The sequence below is a fragment of the Fukomys damarensis genome, unplaced genomic scaffold (genome assembly GCF_012274545.1).
Source record: "Fukomys damarensis isolate Sample0158 unplaced genomic scaffold, DMR_v1.0_HiC HiC_scaffold_23, whole genome shotgun sequence".
NCBI classification, from domain to species: domain Eukaryota; kingdom Metazoa; phylum Chordata; class Mammalia; order Rodentia; family Bathyergidae; genus Fukomys; species Fukomys damarensis.
The window spans coordinates 9,734,266-9,753,863 of NW_022900935.1; the positions used below are offsets into that span (position 1 = coordinate 9,734,266).

A 19,598-nucleotide genomic window follows, 5' to 3' on the forward strand; every position below is an offset into this window, starting at 1 on the left:
GGCAGGGTCGCGGCGGGTGAGGGAGGAGAGGAAAAGGCCACCCGGGTGCGCAGCCCATTGTCCTCGCGGCCCTGTTCTGCACCTGGCCGGGAAATTGCGGGAAGGTGGACAAGATGGACACATACAGAAGCGGGTTTGAGAGAGGCCGCACCCCGGGGAAGGGCATGTGTGGGGCCAGCACAAGGGAGAGAGTGCAGATTAAGCGCGCTGCACCCCTCACTTGGTGCACGGGGGCGGGGTGGGGGACCCAGACCAGAGAAGGTTCAACCACACGCACGCACGCTTGCACATACACTATGCGTGGCACCATAAAGTTCTGCGGAGCAAAATGGATTTCGAATGTGTTTTCCTTTCCTTTCCATGCCCACTTTTCCCCTTGGTGGTACTGGGAATTGAACTCAGGAATGCCGAACTACTTCCCTAGACCTTTTAATTATATTTCGAGACGTTCTTTCTAAAATGTCCAGGCTGGCCTCAAATTTGTAATCCTCCAGCCTCAGCCTCCGGAGTAGCTTGGATTAACAACAGGCACCACCCAACCCAGCCCCGATTTCTCTTTAAAACAGGTCTGGAGAGCTCTCCCTACAGCTGGTGGCCATTCAAAGCATAAGCTGTAGTCTTGGGGCAGCCCTTTTCTGTATGATCTTGGGTAAGTTACTTCATCTTTCTGAGGCTTAATCAGTATGAGAATCGAGGGATTCTCACGTTATGGTTGGCACTCAGCGAAAGTTATCTTTCAAGCCAAATTTGGGGAGCACTCCTGTAATCCCAGTACTCTGGAGGTTGAGCCCAGAGGATTGGAGGAAATCAAGGCTGGCCTGGACTACACAGGGAGACCCTGAATCAAGGAAAAGTTTGCCTTCTTAAACCTGACGACACAGGGTGATTTTGTTCAGGGGGATTTCCTGTGAGATGTAGTCCCTGCCTAGGCCTCTGGCACCTGTGCACTTCTAGCTCCCCTGAAAGCACTGGGCAAGTTAGGGGTTGAGGAGCCCTTACCTCTAAGGCAGGGTCAGCTTAGTCCCTAGGCCCCATCCTCTCCCCTCCCAACTCTACCCCTGGCAGCCTTTGAACTGCAGCTGAGACCTAGGCCAAGGCAGGAAGACAGTGTTTAGAGAGGGTGAACATTGCTCTTCAACTCTTAAAGGCTGTTTGTTAGCTAGTTAGATTTTTTTGTTTTTTGGGGTTTTGGTTTGGTTTGGTACTAGGGATTCAACTCAGGATCTCGCTCTTGCCAAGCAGGCGCTACATCCCCTGCCTAGTTAGTTTTTTGAGACAGAGTCTCAGTCATTAAGTTAGTTGCTCCAGCTGAGCTCAGATTTACAACCCTCCTGCCTCAGCCTCCAGAATGCTAGGGATATAGGCATGGCATGCACCACCATGCTGGAATTCTTCATGGACTTTTTTTTTTTTTGCTTTCATTATTTTCCTGTCCTGGACCCCACCTTTCTAAAGCCTTTCCAGAATTCAGATTGATAAGTGTCCAAATGCAACTGTTAGCTCCTGTCTGAAGCAGTGACCATCATGTCTAGGAGTCAACCTGCATTTTATTCACTTATTTATTTATTTATATGGTATTAGGGGTGTGCTCTACCACTTACCTATACTTCTACCCCTGCGTTTGAATTTTAGGTCCAAGTCTGCCTGCCTTTCTTTCTTTCTTTTTTTTCTTTTTTCTTTTTTATTTTTTTTTTGTGAGACAGGGTTTTCACTATGGAGCCCAGGCTGGCCTTGAACTCACAGTGATCCTCCTGCCTCAGCCTCCTGAGTGCTGCGATTACAGACATGTGCCACCATGCCCAGCTTGCGTTTGAATTTTAAATCTAGCCTCTAAGATGGTAGTCTCCCAAAAGTGATTACTGGGGTGGAATTTAATTTACCCCATCTTTTTTACATGCCCAATCGGTACCAGGCACTGTGAGGAATACCAAGACTAGGAAGACAAAAAAAAAATTTCATTGCAAAGAAGGTGTGAGCTTTGGGAGATGATTGAGAATGTTCAATGAAACTGAAGGAAAGTTCTTTGGAAAAAGTAAAACCTCTGTAATACATGTTTACAAGTTTTATTCCTTTTATTATTTTTTAAGTCAGTTAAATTCCCTCATAACCTGCTGATGATCTTCAGAGTCTAGAAGTTACAGACTTTTCCCTTATCAGAGAAATAAGGCAAAGGCTGTCCTCTAGAACTGCTAGGGTGAGGGAACTGGTCCTTTGGTGTCTGAACATTGTGAGCAGTTTAACTGCCTCTCATTGTGTGCAACACTGTTTGATCCACAAGCCTGGGTTCAAATCCTGATTGTTGAAATGTTCCCCCACCACCTTGGTAGACAAATCTATTTGAACTTCACAATCCAGAAAATAATTATAATAATCTCTACCTCAAAAAAGTTAAGGGCACATGATACAAGATAGAATTTAAAGGGCTGGGGATTTAGCTCATGGTTCTGCTGCCTGCCTCGCAAGTACAAGGTCCCAAGTTCGATCCCCAGTACCAAAAAAAAGAAGCAACAAGATATAATTTGTAAAGCACTAGTACAATATAGATTTTCAGAAAATAACTTCTCTTCTGCTTGCTCTGCGGGTGCCTGTCCATCTACCTCAGAAGCAGAGCCAGATCTTGGACATCTCCAGGTCAGTTAACCCCAGGGTAACGTGGCTGAGTCAAGTGAGGCTGGCTTTGGGGAAGAGAGAGGGGAGAGGGGACTGAGTTCCAAAGTTGACACCTAAAAACGAGTATTCATTCTCCAAGAAAAAACGTCAGAGCTAGGAGTGTAGCTTGGTAGTGGAGAGTGTGCTTAGCATGTGCAAAGGCGCTTTTTTTTTTCTTTTCTCAAAGGCCCTTGTTTGATCCCCACCTCCTCCATGCACTCTGAGACATGGACAGCTTGAAATTTCCATATTTCCAATGCTGAGTCTTTCTGCATAGAGAAAAGTGTTGTTTCTGGGACCTCCCCAATACCTCAGTGGCTGAGAGTCTGCCTTGCTTTTCTCTGTCTAGTAGAATAAAACCCTCATAGGTCCGAGCTTCTTTCCCAGGAGATCCTTTGGAAGGTCAGAAGGAAAAGCTTGGAGGGAGGCAAAGCTGGGTGCAAATCCTGAATCTGCTACTTGCCAGATATGTGACCCTGGCCTGGCACATTCACCTCTCTAAGTCTGTATCACCTTGTCCATAAAAGATGGGGTATAGCTAAGGGGATAGTTCAATGGTAGAGTACTTGCTTAGTTTGGGTGAAGCGTTGAATTAGAATACCCAGCACTTCAAAACAAACAAATAACAACAGATAAGAAGGCAAACAGAACTCAGTGAACAATAATGATGATGATAATAATAATAGCAGCTCTGAGCGCTTCTGAGCTGGACTGTAGCTTATCTTGAAGACCCCTGAGATCTCCACCCTAGTCATATGCTTCCCATATACCATCTTCCTCAGTTTTGCCCACATTGCTGAGAACAGTCTGAGCCAGCCACCACCAAGCTCACCTGGCACCTCCATTCCCACTCCAGAGAGGTGACCTCATGCCACAGAACACAAAGATAACATTGGTTCTCATAGCACTGTCCCTCGTTCCCTGGGATCCTCCAGGCTGTGAGTTAAATGGGTATGATTTCCTTTCGATTTGATTTTTTACAGAGGACCTAAGTGGGGCTGAGTGAGGGTGGGAAGTCTGGACAAAGGATTTGATTTGAAATCTCTTGTGCGTTATCACCTAGGTGTCCAACCATACTTTGGGGTCCAGAGGCACTGCTGAGGATGGATGTTTTTTCTATGTACGGCTGGAAAGTCTTCAGCATACCTTTCCAGGCACCTTGAAAACAAGCAGGTGCATACTAGGAAAGGCAGCATCTGGGACTGTTCAGAGACCATGGCATCCCACCCTTATACTGAGAAGAAGTAGGAGGAAGAGGAGACAGTGAGTCAGAGGAAGAGGAGACCTGGATCCTGGCCATAGGTCAACCACTGGCATCCCAAGTAGCCTTGGGTAAGTTTCTGAGGTCCCCTTGACCTCCAAGTCTGCAATGTAAGTGAGGAAAAGATAGTAAGGTAGATTGATAGAAGTCCAGTCTAGGCAAAAGAAAAAAAAGACATCTGTGATTCTCATCATCATTACTTTCACTTTGAAATCAACAGCTCAGAGACCCCACTTACCACTTCATTTTAAATTTTTAAAGACAAAACAATATAACTTTTGAGGACTTTCTGCCAACTCCTCAAAAAAAAAAAAATCAGAGAGCACAACATTGAAATCTTTTTCTTGCTTTTGGCAGAGGAAGATTCAGTTCCTGGAAATGCTTACAAAATGATTCCTGACACTGGGAGGAGATAGTTAAAAGAAAAGGGGGCGGGAGTTGTATACATATATAGATAAAGGAGGAAGGTGGAAAGAAAATGAATATACAGAAGAACAGGAAAGAGAGGGAAAGAGAGAGAGAGGAAGGGAGGGAGGGAGGGAGAGAGAGGAGAGAGAGTTAGAGTTAGAGTTTAAAGGGCCCCAATTCAAGGAACGTTATCAAGTTCCCAGCATCTGCAATTCACCAGCAGCTCGCGGGTCGGGCGGCGCAGGCTCCGTCCCATTCTCGGGTGTCGGGCGCTCATTGGTGGGGGAGGCAGTCGCCGGCCGGTGACTGCCCGAGGAAAGGTTGCCTGGGACACGCATCCCTGTGTGAACGCATGACGTCCCACCCTGGCGCCAGGCTGTCTGGGGCTGAGTCTTAGATCAACACAGCTGTGGGACCGGGACCCACAGCTGGGCAAAGGAGCGGATTCCTCAACAAAAAATAGGATTGTGAGAAAAGTTCTGAAACAAAAACAGCGCAGACAAAAGCCTTAATGACATCCTTTCATAAAAATAAAAAATGCAAGAGGGGGGAAAAAGCTGGTAAAAGGAGCAGAACTGGGAACAGAAAGTTCAGAGGCATTTGGAATAAGAAGCTGAGGCCCCGCCACCGCTAAACAAGTTGCAGAAGGCCTGAGCTTAGTCTGTCCAGTCCGCTATGGTGGTAAAGAACTCTATTCACCGTTCCCAAACCTGCCTTAACCCGGTTTTTTCAGAGTTAGAATCTTAGTTTGGAAAAGACTCTTAAAGGTCATTTGCCCCCCACACACACCCTGGAAAGTAAGGTCCAGCCAGAAGAAAAGAAATTTGTCTGAGGGCAAGATACTGGCACAAACAGAACAGAATTCCACTTGTTAACCCACTGCACCCTTTGGCCTGTGTCGCAGCCCATGGGTATTTCCTTGGAAGCATCATGGGAAATAGTAAATGTGAAGGTGTTTGCAAGGCATAAACCACGACACAAGCCTGAGGCATCAGCAGTAGTAATGTAGGAGGGAAAAGGGGAAAAGAATCTGGGTGGGCCCAGCAAGGCCACACACCTGGCCCCATGCTGGGCCCCTAGGCACCAGGGAGACCAAGAGATCAGATGGAGGGACCTTGTCAAGCACTGTACAGCAGAGAAGAGGCAGTCTATAGTTAGTTGTTGAATGAGTGAGGTTGGTCTGAGTGGCCCCATTTTATAGACTGGAAAATTGAAGCACAGGTGATTTTACTCCACATTTGTACAGTTAGTAAAAGAGAATAATGGGGATTTGAACATAAATCTACCTGGCTCTGATTTTTCTAGAACCTTCTGGCTTTCCTTTTTTTTTTTTTTTTTTTGGTACCAGGAATCAAACTTGAGACCTTGTGCTTGTGAGGCCAGCCGCTAGCGGCACCACTGAGCTAAATCCCTGGCCCTGGCTTTACTGTTTTGCACAAACCACAGGAATCTGTGTGATAGGAAAAGAAAGGATCTTCTGTCTGGACATTGAGGAGTCCCTACAGCCACCGTTTTCCCCTCCCATGATCAAATCACTGATGCATCTTTAGCATATAGAGACTAACTTGTTCCTTAACAGGTTATTTTCACCCTCTTTCCTGTAGCAACAAGGTTGTACTTGAAAACATTAATATTCCAAGAAGAAAACTTTTGAAGACCTCTTTCCTGAGACACAGCGAGACCCCTATGGTATGATGGCTTCTATTCTTTGTGGTGTGGTATTGGACATTTCTCATGATATCTCCTCTCTGGGCCCTTTGCCATCCCACACCTGCTGATCCCAATTTCACAAAACCTTAGACTTAAAAGAGTTGGAAAGGATTCAAAATAATCATCTCCTCATTTTACTCACAAGGTAACTAAAGCCAAGGTACCTGGACTTCTTCAAGATTGTATGGCCAAGGGCTGGAGATTTAGCTCAGTGGCACCATGCCTGCCTGGCAAGCATGAGGTACTCAGTTCGATTCCTGGTACTGCAAAAGAAAGAAAGAAAGGAAGGAAGGAAGGAAGGAAGGAAGGAAGGAAGGGATTAAAGTGACCAATGGTCAGCAGAGCTGGTGTGTTGAACTCACACTCCCCAAGATTCCTAGTCAAGTGTCCTTTCTACTATATAACTATTTGGAAACAGTCCTAGCTCTGAGCTCCTGTTGTCCTGTTAATCAGTGCCACACACCATTGAACTCTTAATTGCTTCCTGTGTTAATCTTGTCTTCCCAAATTATGAGATTCTTGAGAACAGGAGCCACTGTTTTACGTAAAGTGACTCCATAAATATTTACTAACTGATGATAGATTAAGAGAGCAAGCAGTGGGGGAATCCCATTTAGTCATTTCCAAGATGGAAACCAGAATCTTGGAACTGCAGATTCCCAAAAATCCTTTGAAGGGACAAGAAGACAAGCAAAGAATATTGAGCACAATGTCCTTTTGCAACATCGGATTTAACTCGCCTGCCCACTAGTGTCTTTCTGATGATCTCTTAGATAAACTTGGAGCTACTTCAGCAGGGCGAAGAATAATCAAGCCCAGGTGGCTGCCTTTCCATAGCAGAAGGGAATAGACAATAGAGTGATGAAATTATCATTGTTTTCTGCACAGAAATGTGTGGAAAGTTGAGGACAAACGGGGAAGCAAAAGTTAAAATAGATTTGCTGACCCAAAGGGGAGGGAGCTCCTAAAAGGGTTATATAGAAATTGTTCCTTCTTGTCCCCCATATTTGAAACCCTGTACAAAAGTCTAGTCAAATTCACTTCTGAAGAACAACTGGGCATATATTTGGTTCCTTATGGAGTTTCATGGGGCAAAAGGTCTGAGCTCTTTTCTTTCTCCATGCAAAAAGCATGAATTCAAGGCTGCTTTCTTTTCCTTTTTTTTTTTCTTCTTTCCCCCTGTTGCTCAAATAAATAGTGTTCTTTGCTCAAAACCCCTTTCCCCTCCTCCTTCTGCAATCTCAGCGCCTAGCCCAAATCTGTTTTCTTCATTGTAACCTCAGCTTCACCGCAATTAATTTTTTTCCCCTCTGGTCACAAGATAATTCCTGACGCCAGTGAGTCTGGAGGTCAGACGAACAGCAAATTGGGGAACAAGGCGGCACTAATTCCTTACAAGTTTCCCTTGAAAAATCTTTTGCTTAAGGAAAAAAAAAAAAAAGCTTCTTAGCTGTTCAGGGATTTATGACCTCGGAGGAGCTGTGGGTTCGAACTAGTGTTGGGATAAGAGTGCACTGGCAGGGGGCAGGGGAGCTCAAAGATCTGGGACACTGCCAGGAAAAGGCAAATTCTTAAAGTTAATGGTTTTAAATGATTTTTAAAATCCTTGCTGGCCAAGAGGCCCGCCTCTCCCCAGTATCAGAGCTTCCTCATTCTTTGAACCCGTGGCTCCGCGGACTTCGGCGTCAGACCAGCGGGAGGAAGCCTGTTAGCAATTTAAACGGGCTGTGAACGCCCAGGGTTGTGGGAGGCAGGGCCAGGATCGTCGGGGGCGTGGCCAGAGCGGGTTATTTCGAATAAAGGGGCGTGTCATCGAGGCGGGTTCTATAAGTGCGGGCGGCTGCAGGCGTGCGCGCGTTTCGAGCTCTTGTAGCGCGCTTGGTGATTTTCTTGGTTCTCTCAGCATCTCCAGCCTCAATCCCCGACATGAAGGCGCTGAGCCCAGTCCGCGGCTGCTACGAGGCGGTGTGCTGCCTGTCGGAACGCAGTCTAGCCATCGCGCGGGGCCGCGGTAAGAGCCCAGCAGCCGAGGAGCCCCTGAGCCTCTTGGACGACATGAACCACTGCTACTCGCGCCTGAGGGAACTGGTGCCCGGAGTCCCGCGAGGCACTCAGCTTAGCCAGGTGGAAATCCTGCAACGCGTCATCGACTACATCCTCGACCTGCAGGTGGTCCTGGCCGAGCCAGCCCCTGGACCCCCAGACGGTCCGCATCTCCCTATCCAGGTAGGTGCGCGTGGAGCCGGGGCGGGGCGGAGCCGAGCGACCGGGTTGGGATGCAGCGGGAACACCCCCTCCCCCAGGTCTCCGAGTGCTCCGCGTAACCTTTCCCTTTTCCTCCTTTCTCAGACATCTGAGCTTGCTCCGGAGCTTGTGATCTCCAACGACAAGAGGAGTTTCTGCCACTGACCGGCAGTCCTGGCACCTCCAGGTAAGTGATCTCCTTGGGGTGGGTTGGAAGGCCGAAGGCATATATGGCATATGGGAGTTGACGGGCCCTTAAAAGATTGTTAGGGAAGCTGAGGCCAGAGAGGGCCAAGTGACCATGGTCACTTCAAATGATCGGCAGGACCAATATTTAGCGTGCGTTTCAGCTTTAAACGCACGTTGCCTTGCCCCACCCCAGTGGCCAAAGATCAGGGAAAGTAGGCGCAAGTCCCACTAAATAAAATAACCTTTCTGTTTGGAGTTATAAAGGGAGCTGAGTGTTGCTTCGGCCCCTTCCAACATGTGTCACTTCCAAGAGAGGCAGATAGCGGCAGCTCCGCCTGTGGTCCTTTGGCACCGACTGGGTGGGGGCTGTGTGGAGCGCGGAGTTATCAGCTGGAGGTAGAGACCAAGTTTCCTCCCTGGCGCCGGCCAGTCTGCGGGTGGCCTCCGCCTCGGCGCGCTCTGCGGAAACTGACGGCTCCCTGGTCTTCTTTCCTCCCCCGTCCAGAATGCAGGTGCTGGCACCCGTTCCGCCTGGGACCTGGGGACCCTCTTCGGCCGGAAGCTCGAGGGCATGGATGAGCCCCAACCTCGCCCGGCCCACTTTACTTCCCCAGACCCCTACCTTGAGGTTGGACCTGGAGCCCGGGAGTGAAGGACTGTGAAGTTGGGTGGCCTGAAGAGCCAGAGCTAGCGCTGGCCACCGGTTCGGCGACATCACTCTCCTCCCACCTCACCCCCAAGTTTTAAGGACTTGTCTTTTCAGAGCGTGGAGGGCTGGGGAGTAGGGGATAGCTGCTCTCTTAACTCTGCCAAGGCGGCGTTAGAGCTGGTTTTCTGGTCTCCTTGGAGAAAGGCTCTGTTGCCCTGATTATGAACTCTATAATAGAGTATATAGCTTTTGTACCTTTTTTACAGGAAGGTGACTTTCTGTAATCATGCGATGTATATTGAACTTTTTATAAAAGTTAACATTTTGCATAATAAAAATGGTTTTTAATCACTTCATGATCTCGTCACTGGCCTCTCCATTCCTTAAGTACTAATGCTCTTTCTCATGTAGTAACTTTAGGGAAATGACTATCCTTGGTGTTTGGGAAGAGTAGACTTGCTTATTCCCTTGAGGTGAGAAAATTCCCAGATGAAAGTGAGGGGCAGGGTGGGATGGGGTGTGGAAAGGGATTATGAACCCAAATCAATTGGGGGGGTTCAGCAGAGAAAAGATCCCGGTCCTGACCCCTTCTCTGACAAGGCTAGCACAAGCTCACCCAGCAAGGCAGGAGCTAAGTTCTCAGTTCCTCTGAGATCTGGCAGTGTCTGTCCTCTTCGATGTCATTAATTACTCATGCCTACTAGCAGGGGATGTGGTAGAGTTGCACCTTGAGCTTGTCTGTCTCATCTGGTGCCCAGTCATGGGTGGTGGCTGATAGTCCCATTTCAGAGATGAATAAATCGAGCATGGGGCCTGGTTTCATTTCTTTCATGCTTTCTGGTATGGCTTCCCCCTGGGCTTCTGAAGTTGGGGAAAGGAGCAGGAGCTCTGCCCTCAAAATCTGCAGCTACTCTGGCAAGGACTTGCAGGTTAGTTGGGAAGTGCTGTACCAATCCCTATATAGGTTTGTTCCTATTTTAGAAGTGGGAAAGTGGGGCTCAGTAGTAATGGATCTGAACCAGGTCCTCAAAGCCCCTTGAGAGCAGAGGTAGGATCTGAACCTTAACCACAGTCACTGGGTCTGAGGTGGGCAGGATCAGGGACTGTAACTGGCTATTCCATGCAACCAGGCCTCCGAGTGGGACAGAAGGTAAGACTGGGACAGAAGGTAAGACGTCAATGCCACCACCTACTGCCCCCCACCTGGTGGCTCCCCAGGTGGGCTCCACTGGCACCTGGCCTTACTGGATTCCTGTTTATGATATGATGTCATCTTTGTGTTGGCCCTTGGCATGTGTTACTTTAGTGTTTCATAACAAACATGTCATGTCATCACCCTTTGTGCCTTAACCCTGATGAGCTTTCTGGGGTACACAGGGGCATGGGGGGTACAGCCTCTTTCTCTGCCAACCATCCTCCTAGCCTGACCAGTTCATCCCGTTTCTAGTCCAGATTCCTCCAATGACCTAATAGTAATAGTATGCAACACTCTTTACAAAGTATACATATACATACATACATAACAGTCCTCAACCTCCTCCGGAATCCCTTAGGTCCCCTATGAAAAACCAAACCAAATGCAGGACCCCACTTAGGTCTGCTTTAGACCGTATGATAGGGGTGCTATGATGGCTCTGAGGACAGCCACAGGAAGGTATAAATCCCTGCCTGCCACAAAGGCTAGAGGCTGTCTATTGAACCTCAGCTTCCACATCTGTAAAAGGGAGCTGATTTTGAGATGCCTGGCCCTATATGACACCATTAACTACAATACATCCAAGTGTTTAAATTCCATGGCCTGTACCCATTTCTGCACAGTGTCTGGCCTCCTGCTTGCTTGGAAGCTACAGGACTGGGATGGACTGAAAGAGCTGCACAGGCTTATCTGTCGTGGGGCTTTGAGCAAGCCACTTCACCTCTGAGTGCCACTCTTTTTGCCTGGCTGCCTCCCCGGACTGAAGATAATGGTGGGAAAGTTCTTTGAAATGCATCACACACCTACCAGGCATTATTAAGCTAATTCCAAGGAAATTGCTTGTCAGGACTCCCAGGACTGAGCTGTTCAGGTGGCCGGGACAAAAGCTTAGACCAATGTGCCAATCCATTAGTCATTAGAGAGTGAAAGCAATTTGGCCCTAGGTCAGAAAACTCCCAGAGGATAGTGCCTCCCGCCGTCATCATCGTCGTTGTAACACTTATCTATGTAGTACTTAGCAGGTGCCAAACTCCATTTTATCTTAATTTTTTCTAATTGTCACTACAACCCAGCAAGGTTATCATTACTGCTGTTTCAGAGGAAACAGACTCAGAGGCTGAATAATTCGATCCAGGTCACAGCAAGGCAGTGGCAGCAGGTTGAGGAACACTCGTTTTCTCTAACAGCAAAGTCCACAATTCTCGCCTTGACTTCTGATAAACTGTTTTCCCCTGAGCCAGCCACGTATTTGGACCCCAGGAGGATCTGGCTGTCGCGCGCCGCTTGCCAGCAAGTAGACACGCAACATTCAGGATTCTTCTGAAGCTTTATTCAGGAAAGGAGAAGGCTCTCTATAGAGGAAGTACAGCAACTAATATAATCTCTTACAGCAACGGGGCATGCTTTGATTGGTTACATGGGATACACATGACTTATGCTTCTCTAGCCCCAAAGGCATGATCAGCTCGTGATCACTACTTATTTGGCATACGGATATGCATGATAAACCACAGGCACTTATGCAACTTGCTAAAATAAGGAAGTACACTTATTAGGAAATAGAAAGAAAGAAAAACAAGAAGAACAAAACAGGAAGACTCCATTTTACAATACACTCGCCATTTTAGATCAGCGGTGGCAAAGAGGCCGGTTCTCATGCTTCCCACATCTCACCCTTCTTTTTATTAAAAGGCTCAGGAATATGTCTGTCTTACGTTGTCCAGGACGCACTCAATGCCTTACCCGTACAGAGAATGATGATACCGCGTGGGCATTGGAACATGGCGAGGCATGCGAACTACCACTGCATGAGGGAATCTTGTGGCATCCCAACAGGATGCATAGAAACAAGTAACATTGGTACAATTCAAATCAGCAAGAGAGTCAGAAGCATTTATCACAAGCCAGAAAAAAGGCTGCCAAACACAAACTGGGGTGGGTTCAAAGGTGACATTCCCGAGAGGTACATAGGCAGGAGTAGGAGGGGGTGTGGTCGTGGAGATGCCGGGCGCAGCCGTCGAACACGGGCTGGAGCCGGCAGCGGCCATGGACTGTCTGATTAAAACTGCGGTTGGATCTGAGCTACTACAGAGGGCCGTTCTTATCCCCTCCGGTGTAGACATGTTGAACGAACGACCCCTCGAGTATCTCCCGGCGCCCTGCATGCCTCCTCCTATCATGGCAAATGGACGCAGATCGGAACAACTACCATTAGTACCACAGAGCAACCAATTATCAAAGGGGTTGGTCCACTCTTCAGAGTTGGTCCGCTTATTAGTATAAGGGACAGAAGGATTACGTGAACCAAGGAATGTTCTAAGATCTGGGGAGAAAGTGAAATAGGGATCGATTATCCTGGTGACTTTCCTACTCTGGCATTCGGTCCAAGGAAACGGCATCCTTTTAGGGGTTCGTTTACAAAAAGGCGCCCATCTAGGTTGCAGAGGGCCGGATGCATTGAGCTTTCCATTTGGCCACCATCCTTGAATCCAGGGGGCTTCCACTGTGCGGTTGTTTTCCGCAGGTCTCCACGCTAGTGCAGTCCCTAGAGTCAACTGGACGCAGGGCGGACTAGAAGAATTAAAACTAAAACATAGGGATCCGGTCAAATTGAAATGTCGATCACCTTCGATGGGACTAAAATCTTTATCGAAAGGCAAGGAGGCCAGATTCATGGACTCATTTGAGGAGAAAAAATATGGGAAATACGGAGCATCATGCTTAATAGGCAGCGGGATCGGGAACACCGACATTATTCCCCAATAATGTGTAGCTGAGACAACAAAGAACAAGGAGAAAAAGGAAAACAAGGCAAAAATCCACATAATTATAATCAAAATTATTCTTTGCAAAAGAAATTATAGAACCTCCTTAAAAAGAATCAAAAACCCAAATATACCCACTAAAGCAAAATAAACAAAAAGAAAAATTACCTTATCGAAAATACTATAACTATCAGGAAAAACTGCACAAAACCCTATAGCAAATAAACAAACAAATCAAAAAGGCAAAAAATAGAAAAGGATAAAGCATAATAAAATTCATGGGGAGGCTGACACGGCTGACAATTCTGGATCCGGATCCGCCGATGGCGACTTCTCCACCTCAATTTCCCCTTTCCTTATTTGTTGTGGAGCAGGCGACTGCCAACAGTGACGGGTCAATCTGGTGGGCACCCAAATGGGATCCAAGCGATCCTGTGGAAAAACACAGATAGCTCCCCTGGATCTGTGTAATACAGGATCCGGTCCATGCCATTGGCCTGTTAGAACATCTTTCCACATGATGGTTTCAGTACGTGCAACAGCTTTGGAGTTGTGCCTATCGGCAGCAGAATGTCCTGCATCATCCAACACCAAGAAATTTAGGGTAAACATTACCAAGGACAAGGAAGCCCCAGGCTTTAATGTTGGAACTAGGGCATTCTTTTGCTTCTGAAGATAACTCTTAAGGGTACCATTAGCACGTTCCACAATTCCTTGTGCTTGTGGATTATACGCTAATCCTGTGACATGATTAACTTGCATCATAGTGCAGAATTTTTCAAATGAATTTGAGGTATAGGCAGGCCCATTATCTGTTTTTATGGTGGTCGGCTTTCCCCAAGCAGACCAAGCAGCAAGACAATGAGTGATTACATGATTCACCTTTTCTCCAGTATGGGCTGATGCAAAAATAATACCTGAATGAGTATCCACTGAAACGTGCACATATTTTAATGTGCCAAAACTGGAAACATGAGTAACATCCATTTGCCATAGATGAAGAGGTGTTAAACCTCGTGGATTCACACCTACATGAGGCACAGCACGATAAGGAGCACAGGTTTTACATTGTGATGTAATTTGCCTGGCTTGATTGCGCGTAATTGGAAAACGTCGGCGCAAGGTGGCTGATGGAACATGATATAGGGAATGAAATTGTTCTGCCTGCTCCTCAAAGGAGAGTAGGATGTGCTTAGCAGCCATGTCTGCTAATTTATTACCTTCTGCCATAGGTCCAGGAAGCAAAGAATGTGCTCGCAAATGCTGAATGAAGAAAGGAGCGGAGCGCATCAGGATAATAGATCTTATCTGCTCAAAAAGAGTCTTTATTGGACTGTTTGAAGAAATACTTCCTGTTGCTTCCAATTTGCTAACTGCATTAACCACATAGTAAGAATCACTGAATATATTCAAAGGTTCTTGATACTCTTGCAACACATGAGCAACTATGGCACATTCTACTTGTTGAGGTGATTTAAACTCATAGGTCTTCTGAAAAGACTTCCCATTTATCACATAGGCACCAATACCAGTACTTGACCCATCCGTGTAAATCGTTAAGGCATGCGGTATGGGCTGTGACTTAGTTTTCTTTGGAAAAATAAGATGCTTACACAATGCAAACTGCAAAAGTGGATGCTGTGGGTAGTGATTATCAAATTCCCCATCATAAGCACATCTTAAAATGGCCCAAGAATCCACACAAGAGCAAAGCACCTTAAGTTGCTCTTGAGTATAAGGTAATATGATCTTTTCTGGATAATCTCCAAAATGCATTGCTGCTGCCTGCAATCCTTTCATTATGATTTGAGCAACGGCTTCAGGATAATAAGATAACACTTTATTTGATGATGTACTCTGATGTACCCAAAGCAGAGGCCCATCCTGCCACAGAACTGCTGTGGGATATTGGTCAGTGGAGATAACACATAAACTAAACCTTTTATTTGGATTAATCCTCACTAATTGAGCTCCTGTAATCGCTTCTTCTACCTTCCTCAGGGCTTCTCGTGCTTGATCTGTTAACTCTCTAGGGGAAGTTACATTGGAATCTCCTTCCAAAATACTAAAAAGAGGCTGCAACTCCTTAGTGGATAACTTCAAAAATGGACGAACCCAATTTATGTCTCCTAATAATTTTTGAAAATCATTTAAGGTGGATAATTGAGCTGTTCTAATTGTGATCTTCTGTGGTTTAATGCTGTGAGGGGCTATTTTAGTCCCAAGAAAGGAAATTGAATCTCCCAACCATTTGTACTAGATGGAGATATGAATAAACCTTCATGTCTTAAAGCCCTTTCTAAGTCTGAATAAGCTTGCTGTACTTGCTCCTGGGAATCTCCACACAGGAGAATATCATCCATATAATGATAAATTTTTAGCTCTTTATATTTGTCTCGAATTGGTTGAATGGCATTAGCCACATACAATTGGCATAATGTTGGACTATTGGCCATACCTTGTGGCAACACTTTCCATTGATATCTGGCATCTGGCTCTGCATGATTTATGGCAGGTAATGTAAATGCAAAGCGTGGTCTATCTTTAACATTTAAAGGTATGGAGAAAAAACAATCTGTGATATCTATTGCGATAATAAACCAATCCTTTGGTAGTGCTGATAACAAAGGAAGTCCTCTTTGTAAACCTCCCATCACCTGCATTTGCTTATTGATGGCTCTCAAATCCTGTAATAATCTCCATTTTCCTGACTTCTTTTTTATCACAAAAATTGGTGTATTCCAAGGAGAAACAGATTTTTCTAAATGTCCTAAATGCAGTTGCTCCGCAACTAGATCATGAGCAGCTTTCAATTTTTCAGAGACAAGGGGCCACTGAGGAACCCATATCGGCTTCTCTGATAGCCAGGGAATGGATCGTGCTCCCCCAGTGGCCACTAGATAAAACCCAGCCCTGCTCTATCTAATTTCATTTTTCCTTCCAAAGGTTCCAATATTCCTTGTTCGTACTTCCCCAATCCTTTTCCTGCCTGATAACCCATTCTTTCCATTAACTTAATTCCCTTGGAATTATAATCATTAGTTAATATACATCCTAATTGTTTTAAGACATCTCTTCCCCAAAGATTGACTGGCAAAGGCAAGACAAAAGGTGTAAATGTTCCTTGATTCCCTTCTGGATCTTTCCATTTTAGCTCCTGCGCACTGATCTTTGGAGAGTCCTCATAGCCCAATCCTCGTAAAGTCTGTGAGGTCTGTTTCAATGGCCAGGCGAGTGGCCACCATTGTTGAGCTATAATACTTGTATCTGCTCCAGTATCCAGCACACCATTGAATCTTTTACCCTGTATGGTTAATACTAATTGAGGTCGATCACTTAGATTTATGGAAAAAAACACATTTGCTTTCCCTGATGATCCCAATCCTCTTGTCCCTCTTTCTTGATCATTGCTTAGAAATTTGTTATGTAAACTAGGTAATAGCAATAACTGCGCTATGCGATCCCCGGGAGAAATGGAAGCAACACCTTTCGGGGAGGCACAGAGCACATGTAATACTCCTGTATAATCTGAATCAATTACCCCTGGATGTATAGTCAAGCCTTGTAACAAAACAGAAGCGCGCCCCAAAATCAATCCTACAGTATTAGATGGTAAAGGACCTTGTATATTTACAGGAATGGGCTGACATCCCATCATGGGTGTCAATACCGCACGGGTGGTGGCACAGAGGTCCACTCCTGCCGTTCCTCTGTAGGCCCGAAGCGGCTCTGTTGGACAGACTCCTGTGGTGACGGGAGTTGTGCCCCATAGATTTGTGACGGGCCCTGAGGCCGAGGGCCTCGTCAAGTTTTTTGATGCGGTGCTCTAGCATCTATGAGTTGGCCATTCACATCTTTCACTGAACGACATTCATTCGCCCAATGTTTTCCCTTTCTACACCGTGGGCACAGACCAGGCATCCTCCCAGGATGAATTGGTCGAGGCCCTTTTGTACATTGGCGTTGAAAATGCCCTGTTTCCCCACACTTAAAACATGATTGGGACTGTTTGCGACTAGGCTTTTGTGCAGTTAAGATAGCTGCCGCTAGTCCGCTATTAGTGAGCGGCCCTCCTATCTCTCGGCAAGCCTTCATCCATGCATCAATGCCCTTCGTCTTCCAGGGCCTGATAGCTGCCCTACAGTCCTTATTGCATTGTTCAAAAATTAACTGCTCAATTAAAGGCATGGCTGTCTCGGCATCACCGAACACCTTAGCGGCCGCATCCATCAATCTAGCCGCAAAGTCTGCAAACGGCTCTGTTGGTCCCTGGATGATTTTTGTAAGGTTTCCTGATACTTCTCCCCTGTTAGGGAGATGCTTCCAAGCTGTGACAGCTATTTTATTGATCTGCTGATAAACTATTTGGGGATACACTGTCTGATTCGCTATCCATTGGCCTTGTCCTGCCAGCATGTCATAATTCCAAACAGGTTGTCCCTGTAATGCATTTTCCCTTGCCTGAGATACGCAACCTTCATGGTACAGGGATTTCCAATCAAGATATTGCCCCATACCTAGACATGCCTTCACAAGAGAATTCCAATCTGCTGGAGTCATAGCGCTGCTCGCCACTCTTTCCACTAAAGCTTGGGTATAGGTGGCATTAACTCCATAAGTTTTTACCGCTTCCACTAAGGCCTTCAATTGTTCTAATTCAATAGAGGCATGATACCTCTGTTGATTGGCATCCTCAAACACTGGGCAAGCCAAGTGCAAATGAGATGAAACATCATGTTGAAAGAACGTGCTGGAGGGAACAGCAGGTGGCGCTGTGGGACTATTTGAAAACCTTTCCGCTTCTCATTGTTCCTCTTTTTTAATTTTGACTGCGCCATTACTGGTACTTCCTCTTCTGCTTCTGACGATGAGGAACTGCTACATAGTTCCTCAATCTGTTGCGGTGCTGTTTGCTCTTGCATTTTTTGCTCTTTTAAGACTACAATGGGCTGCTTTTGCTGTAGCCTACGTGTCCTTTCTAGGTCTATGATTTCTAACCCTTGTAATCTCTCCTCTAACCCCGTCAAAGAGGGATATAAGCCTCTTGTGGGGGCGCCCCCTGCTCCTTGGCCACAGGTCTCAGGGGAAGGACTCTGAGGTCCTCTCTTGAGCTTCTCATAAGCTCCTTCTGTCTCTTCCGGGCATCCATGGCATGCCCCTCTTCCACTTCCCGTTTCTGATAAGCTATCTTGATGTTGCTGCAGAACCTGACAGCCCTTCTGTATCATTTCTACACAGTCCCTACTCTCAAAACAGGCATCAATTATCTTCCACACAGGCAACACCCCAGGTCCCAACTTACCTTGATTCCGTTTATCCTTCAGTTGGGTCCCTAGGACTCGCCACTGATCATGATTAAAGGATCCCACTTGTTCAAACCAAGGCTCATGAAGATGAATGCCTTCTATGAAAGTATTCAACATCCCTGAAGATAATTTGACCCCTCTCGATCGAGCCAGGATGCGCAAGGTTTCTGCTAATGGAGAAGAGGAGGAAGACCCCATATCTGTAGCTTACCTCTCGGGTGGGAAACGCGCCTCAGTTCTGAATCCTCCTGTGTAACACAGGGTCCTTCTCCGGTGCAATTGGAAAAATTCTTGAGTTCCCGGGTTTCGGCACCAGCTGTCGCGCGCCGCTTGCCAGCAAGTAGACACGCAACATTCAGGATTCTTCTGAAGCTTTACTCAGGAAAGGAGAAGGCTCTCTATAGAGGAAGTACAGCAACTAATATAATCTCTTACAGCAACGGGGCATGCTTTGATTGGTTACATGGGATACACATGACTTATGCTTCTCTAGCCCCAAAGGCATTATCAGCTCGTGATCACTACTTATTTGACATACGGATATGCATGATAAACCACAGGCACTTATGCAACTTGCTAAAATAAGGAAGTACACTTATTAGGAAATAGAAAGAAAGAAAAACAAGAAGAACAAAACAGGAAGACTCCATTTTACAATACACTCGCCATTTTAGATCAGCGGTGGCAAAGAGGCCGGTTCTCATGCTTCCCACATCTGGCTAAAGGGAAAGGCTTTAGACCGCCCGGGTCACGGGACTTCATGATAAAAAGACTACACTCATAAAGTAGCTACTAGGCTCCTGAAACTACAAGATTCACTATTAAATGAGTGCGCTCATTTTGCATGCGAACTTCCCATCAGCTCTGAAATACAGACATTTGGGAGCTATTTTTACTTCGTAAATCATCTCAGAACAGGCAGAATAACTTGACCGTGGCCGCATGGAGACTAAGCCACAAAGCTGAGATCTCAGGCCTGTGACCCAGAAGTGGTGCCCTGTCCAGTAGCCCAGTGAAGTCCTCTCCAGCAGTGGAGACAACTTTCAATTACCCATCTTCCTGGCCTCATCGCCTATCATGGCCACCACTTCTGCCCCATGGCTCAGGTTGCACCCACTCGCTGTCTTTTCCGCATAGTTGTTTCCAGGGGTCGCCTCTGCCCACCCGCGGGCCTCAGGGAGAGAGAGCGGCTCCCACCCGCGGCTGCCCGGCGCCGGACGGG

The 19,598-nt window shown here is 46.5% G+C and overlaps 1 protein-coding gene across 3 annotated transcripts; it reads left to right on the forward strand.

The window, feature by feature from the left end:
* The first annotated feature begins 56 nt into the window (after nucleotides 1-56).
* On the forward strand, nucleotides 57-9,466 carry Id3 (inhibitor of DNA binding 3, HLH protein). 3 transcript variants are annotated; one of them, XM_033767701.1, is made up of 6 exons: nucleotides 57-649; nucleotides 3,713-3,981; nucleotides 5,923-6,007; nucleotides 7,932-8,254; nucleotides 8,378-8,459; nucleotides 8,967-9,466. In XM_033767701.1, the coding sequence occupies exons 4-5, from the start codon at nucleotides 7,955-7,957 to the stop codon at nucleotides 8,435-8,437; spliced, it is 360 nt and encodes a 119-aa protein (XP_033623592.1). In that variant the 5' UTR covers nucleotides 57-649; nucleotides 3,713-3,981; nucleotides 5,923-6,007; nucleotides 7,932-7,954; the 3' UTR covers nucleotides 8,438-8,459; nucleotides 8,967-9,466. The 3 variants fall into 3 exon arrangements, with proteins under 3 accessions (XP_033623592.1, XP_010624282.1, XP_010624281.1); XM_010625980.3 differs by lacking the exon at nucleotides 57-649 and having other exon boundaries at nucleotides 3,705-3,981; XM_010625979.3 differs by lacking the exons at nucleotides 57-649; nucleotides 3,713-3,981; nucleotides 5,923-6,007 and having other exon boundaries at nucleotides 7,845-8,254.
* The last annotated feature ends 10,132 nt before the right edge of the window (nucleotides 9,467-19,598 follow it).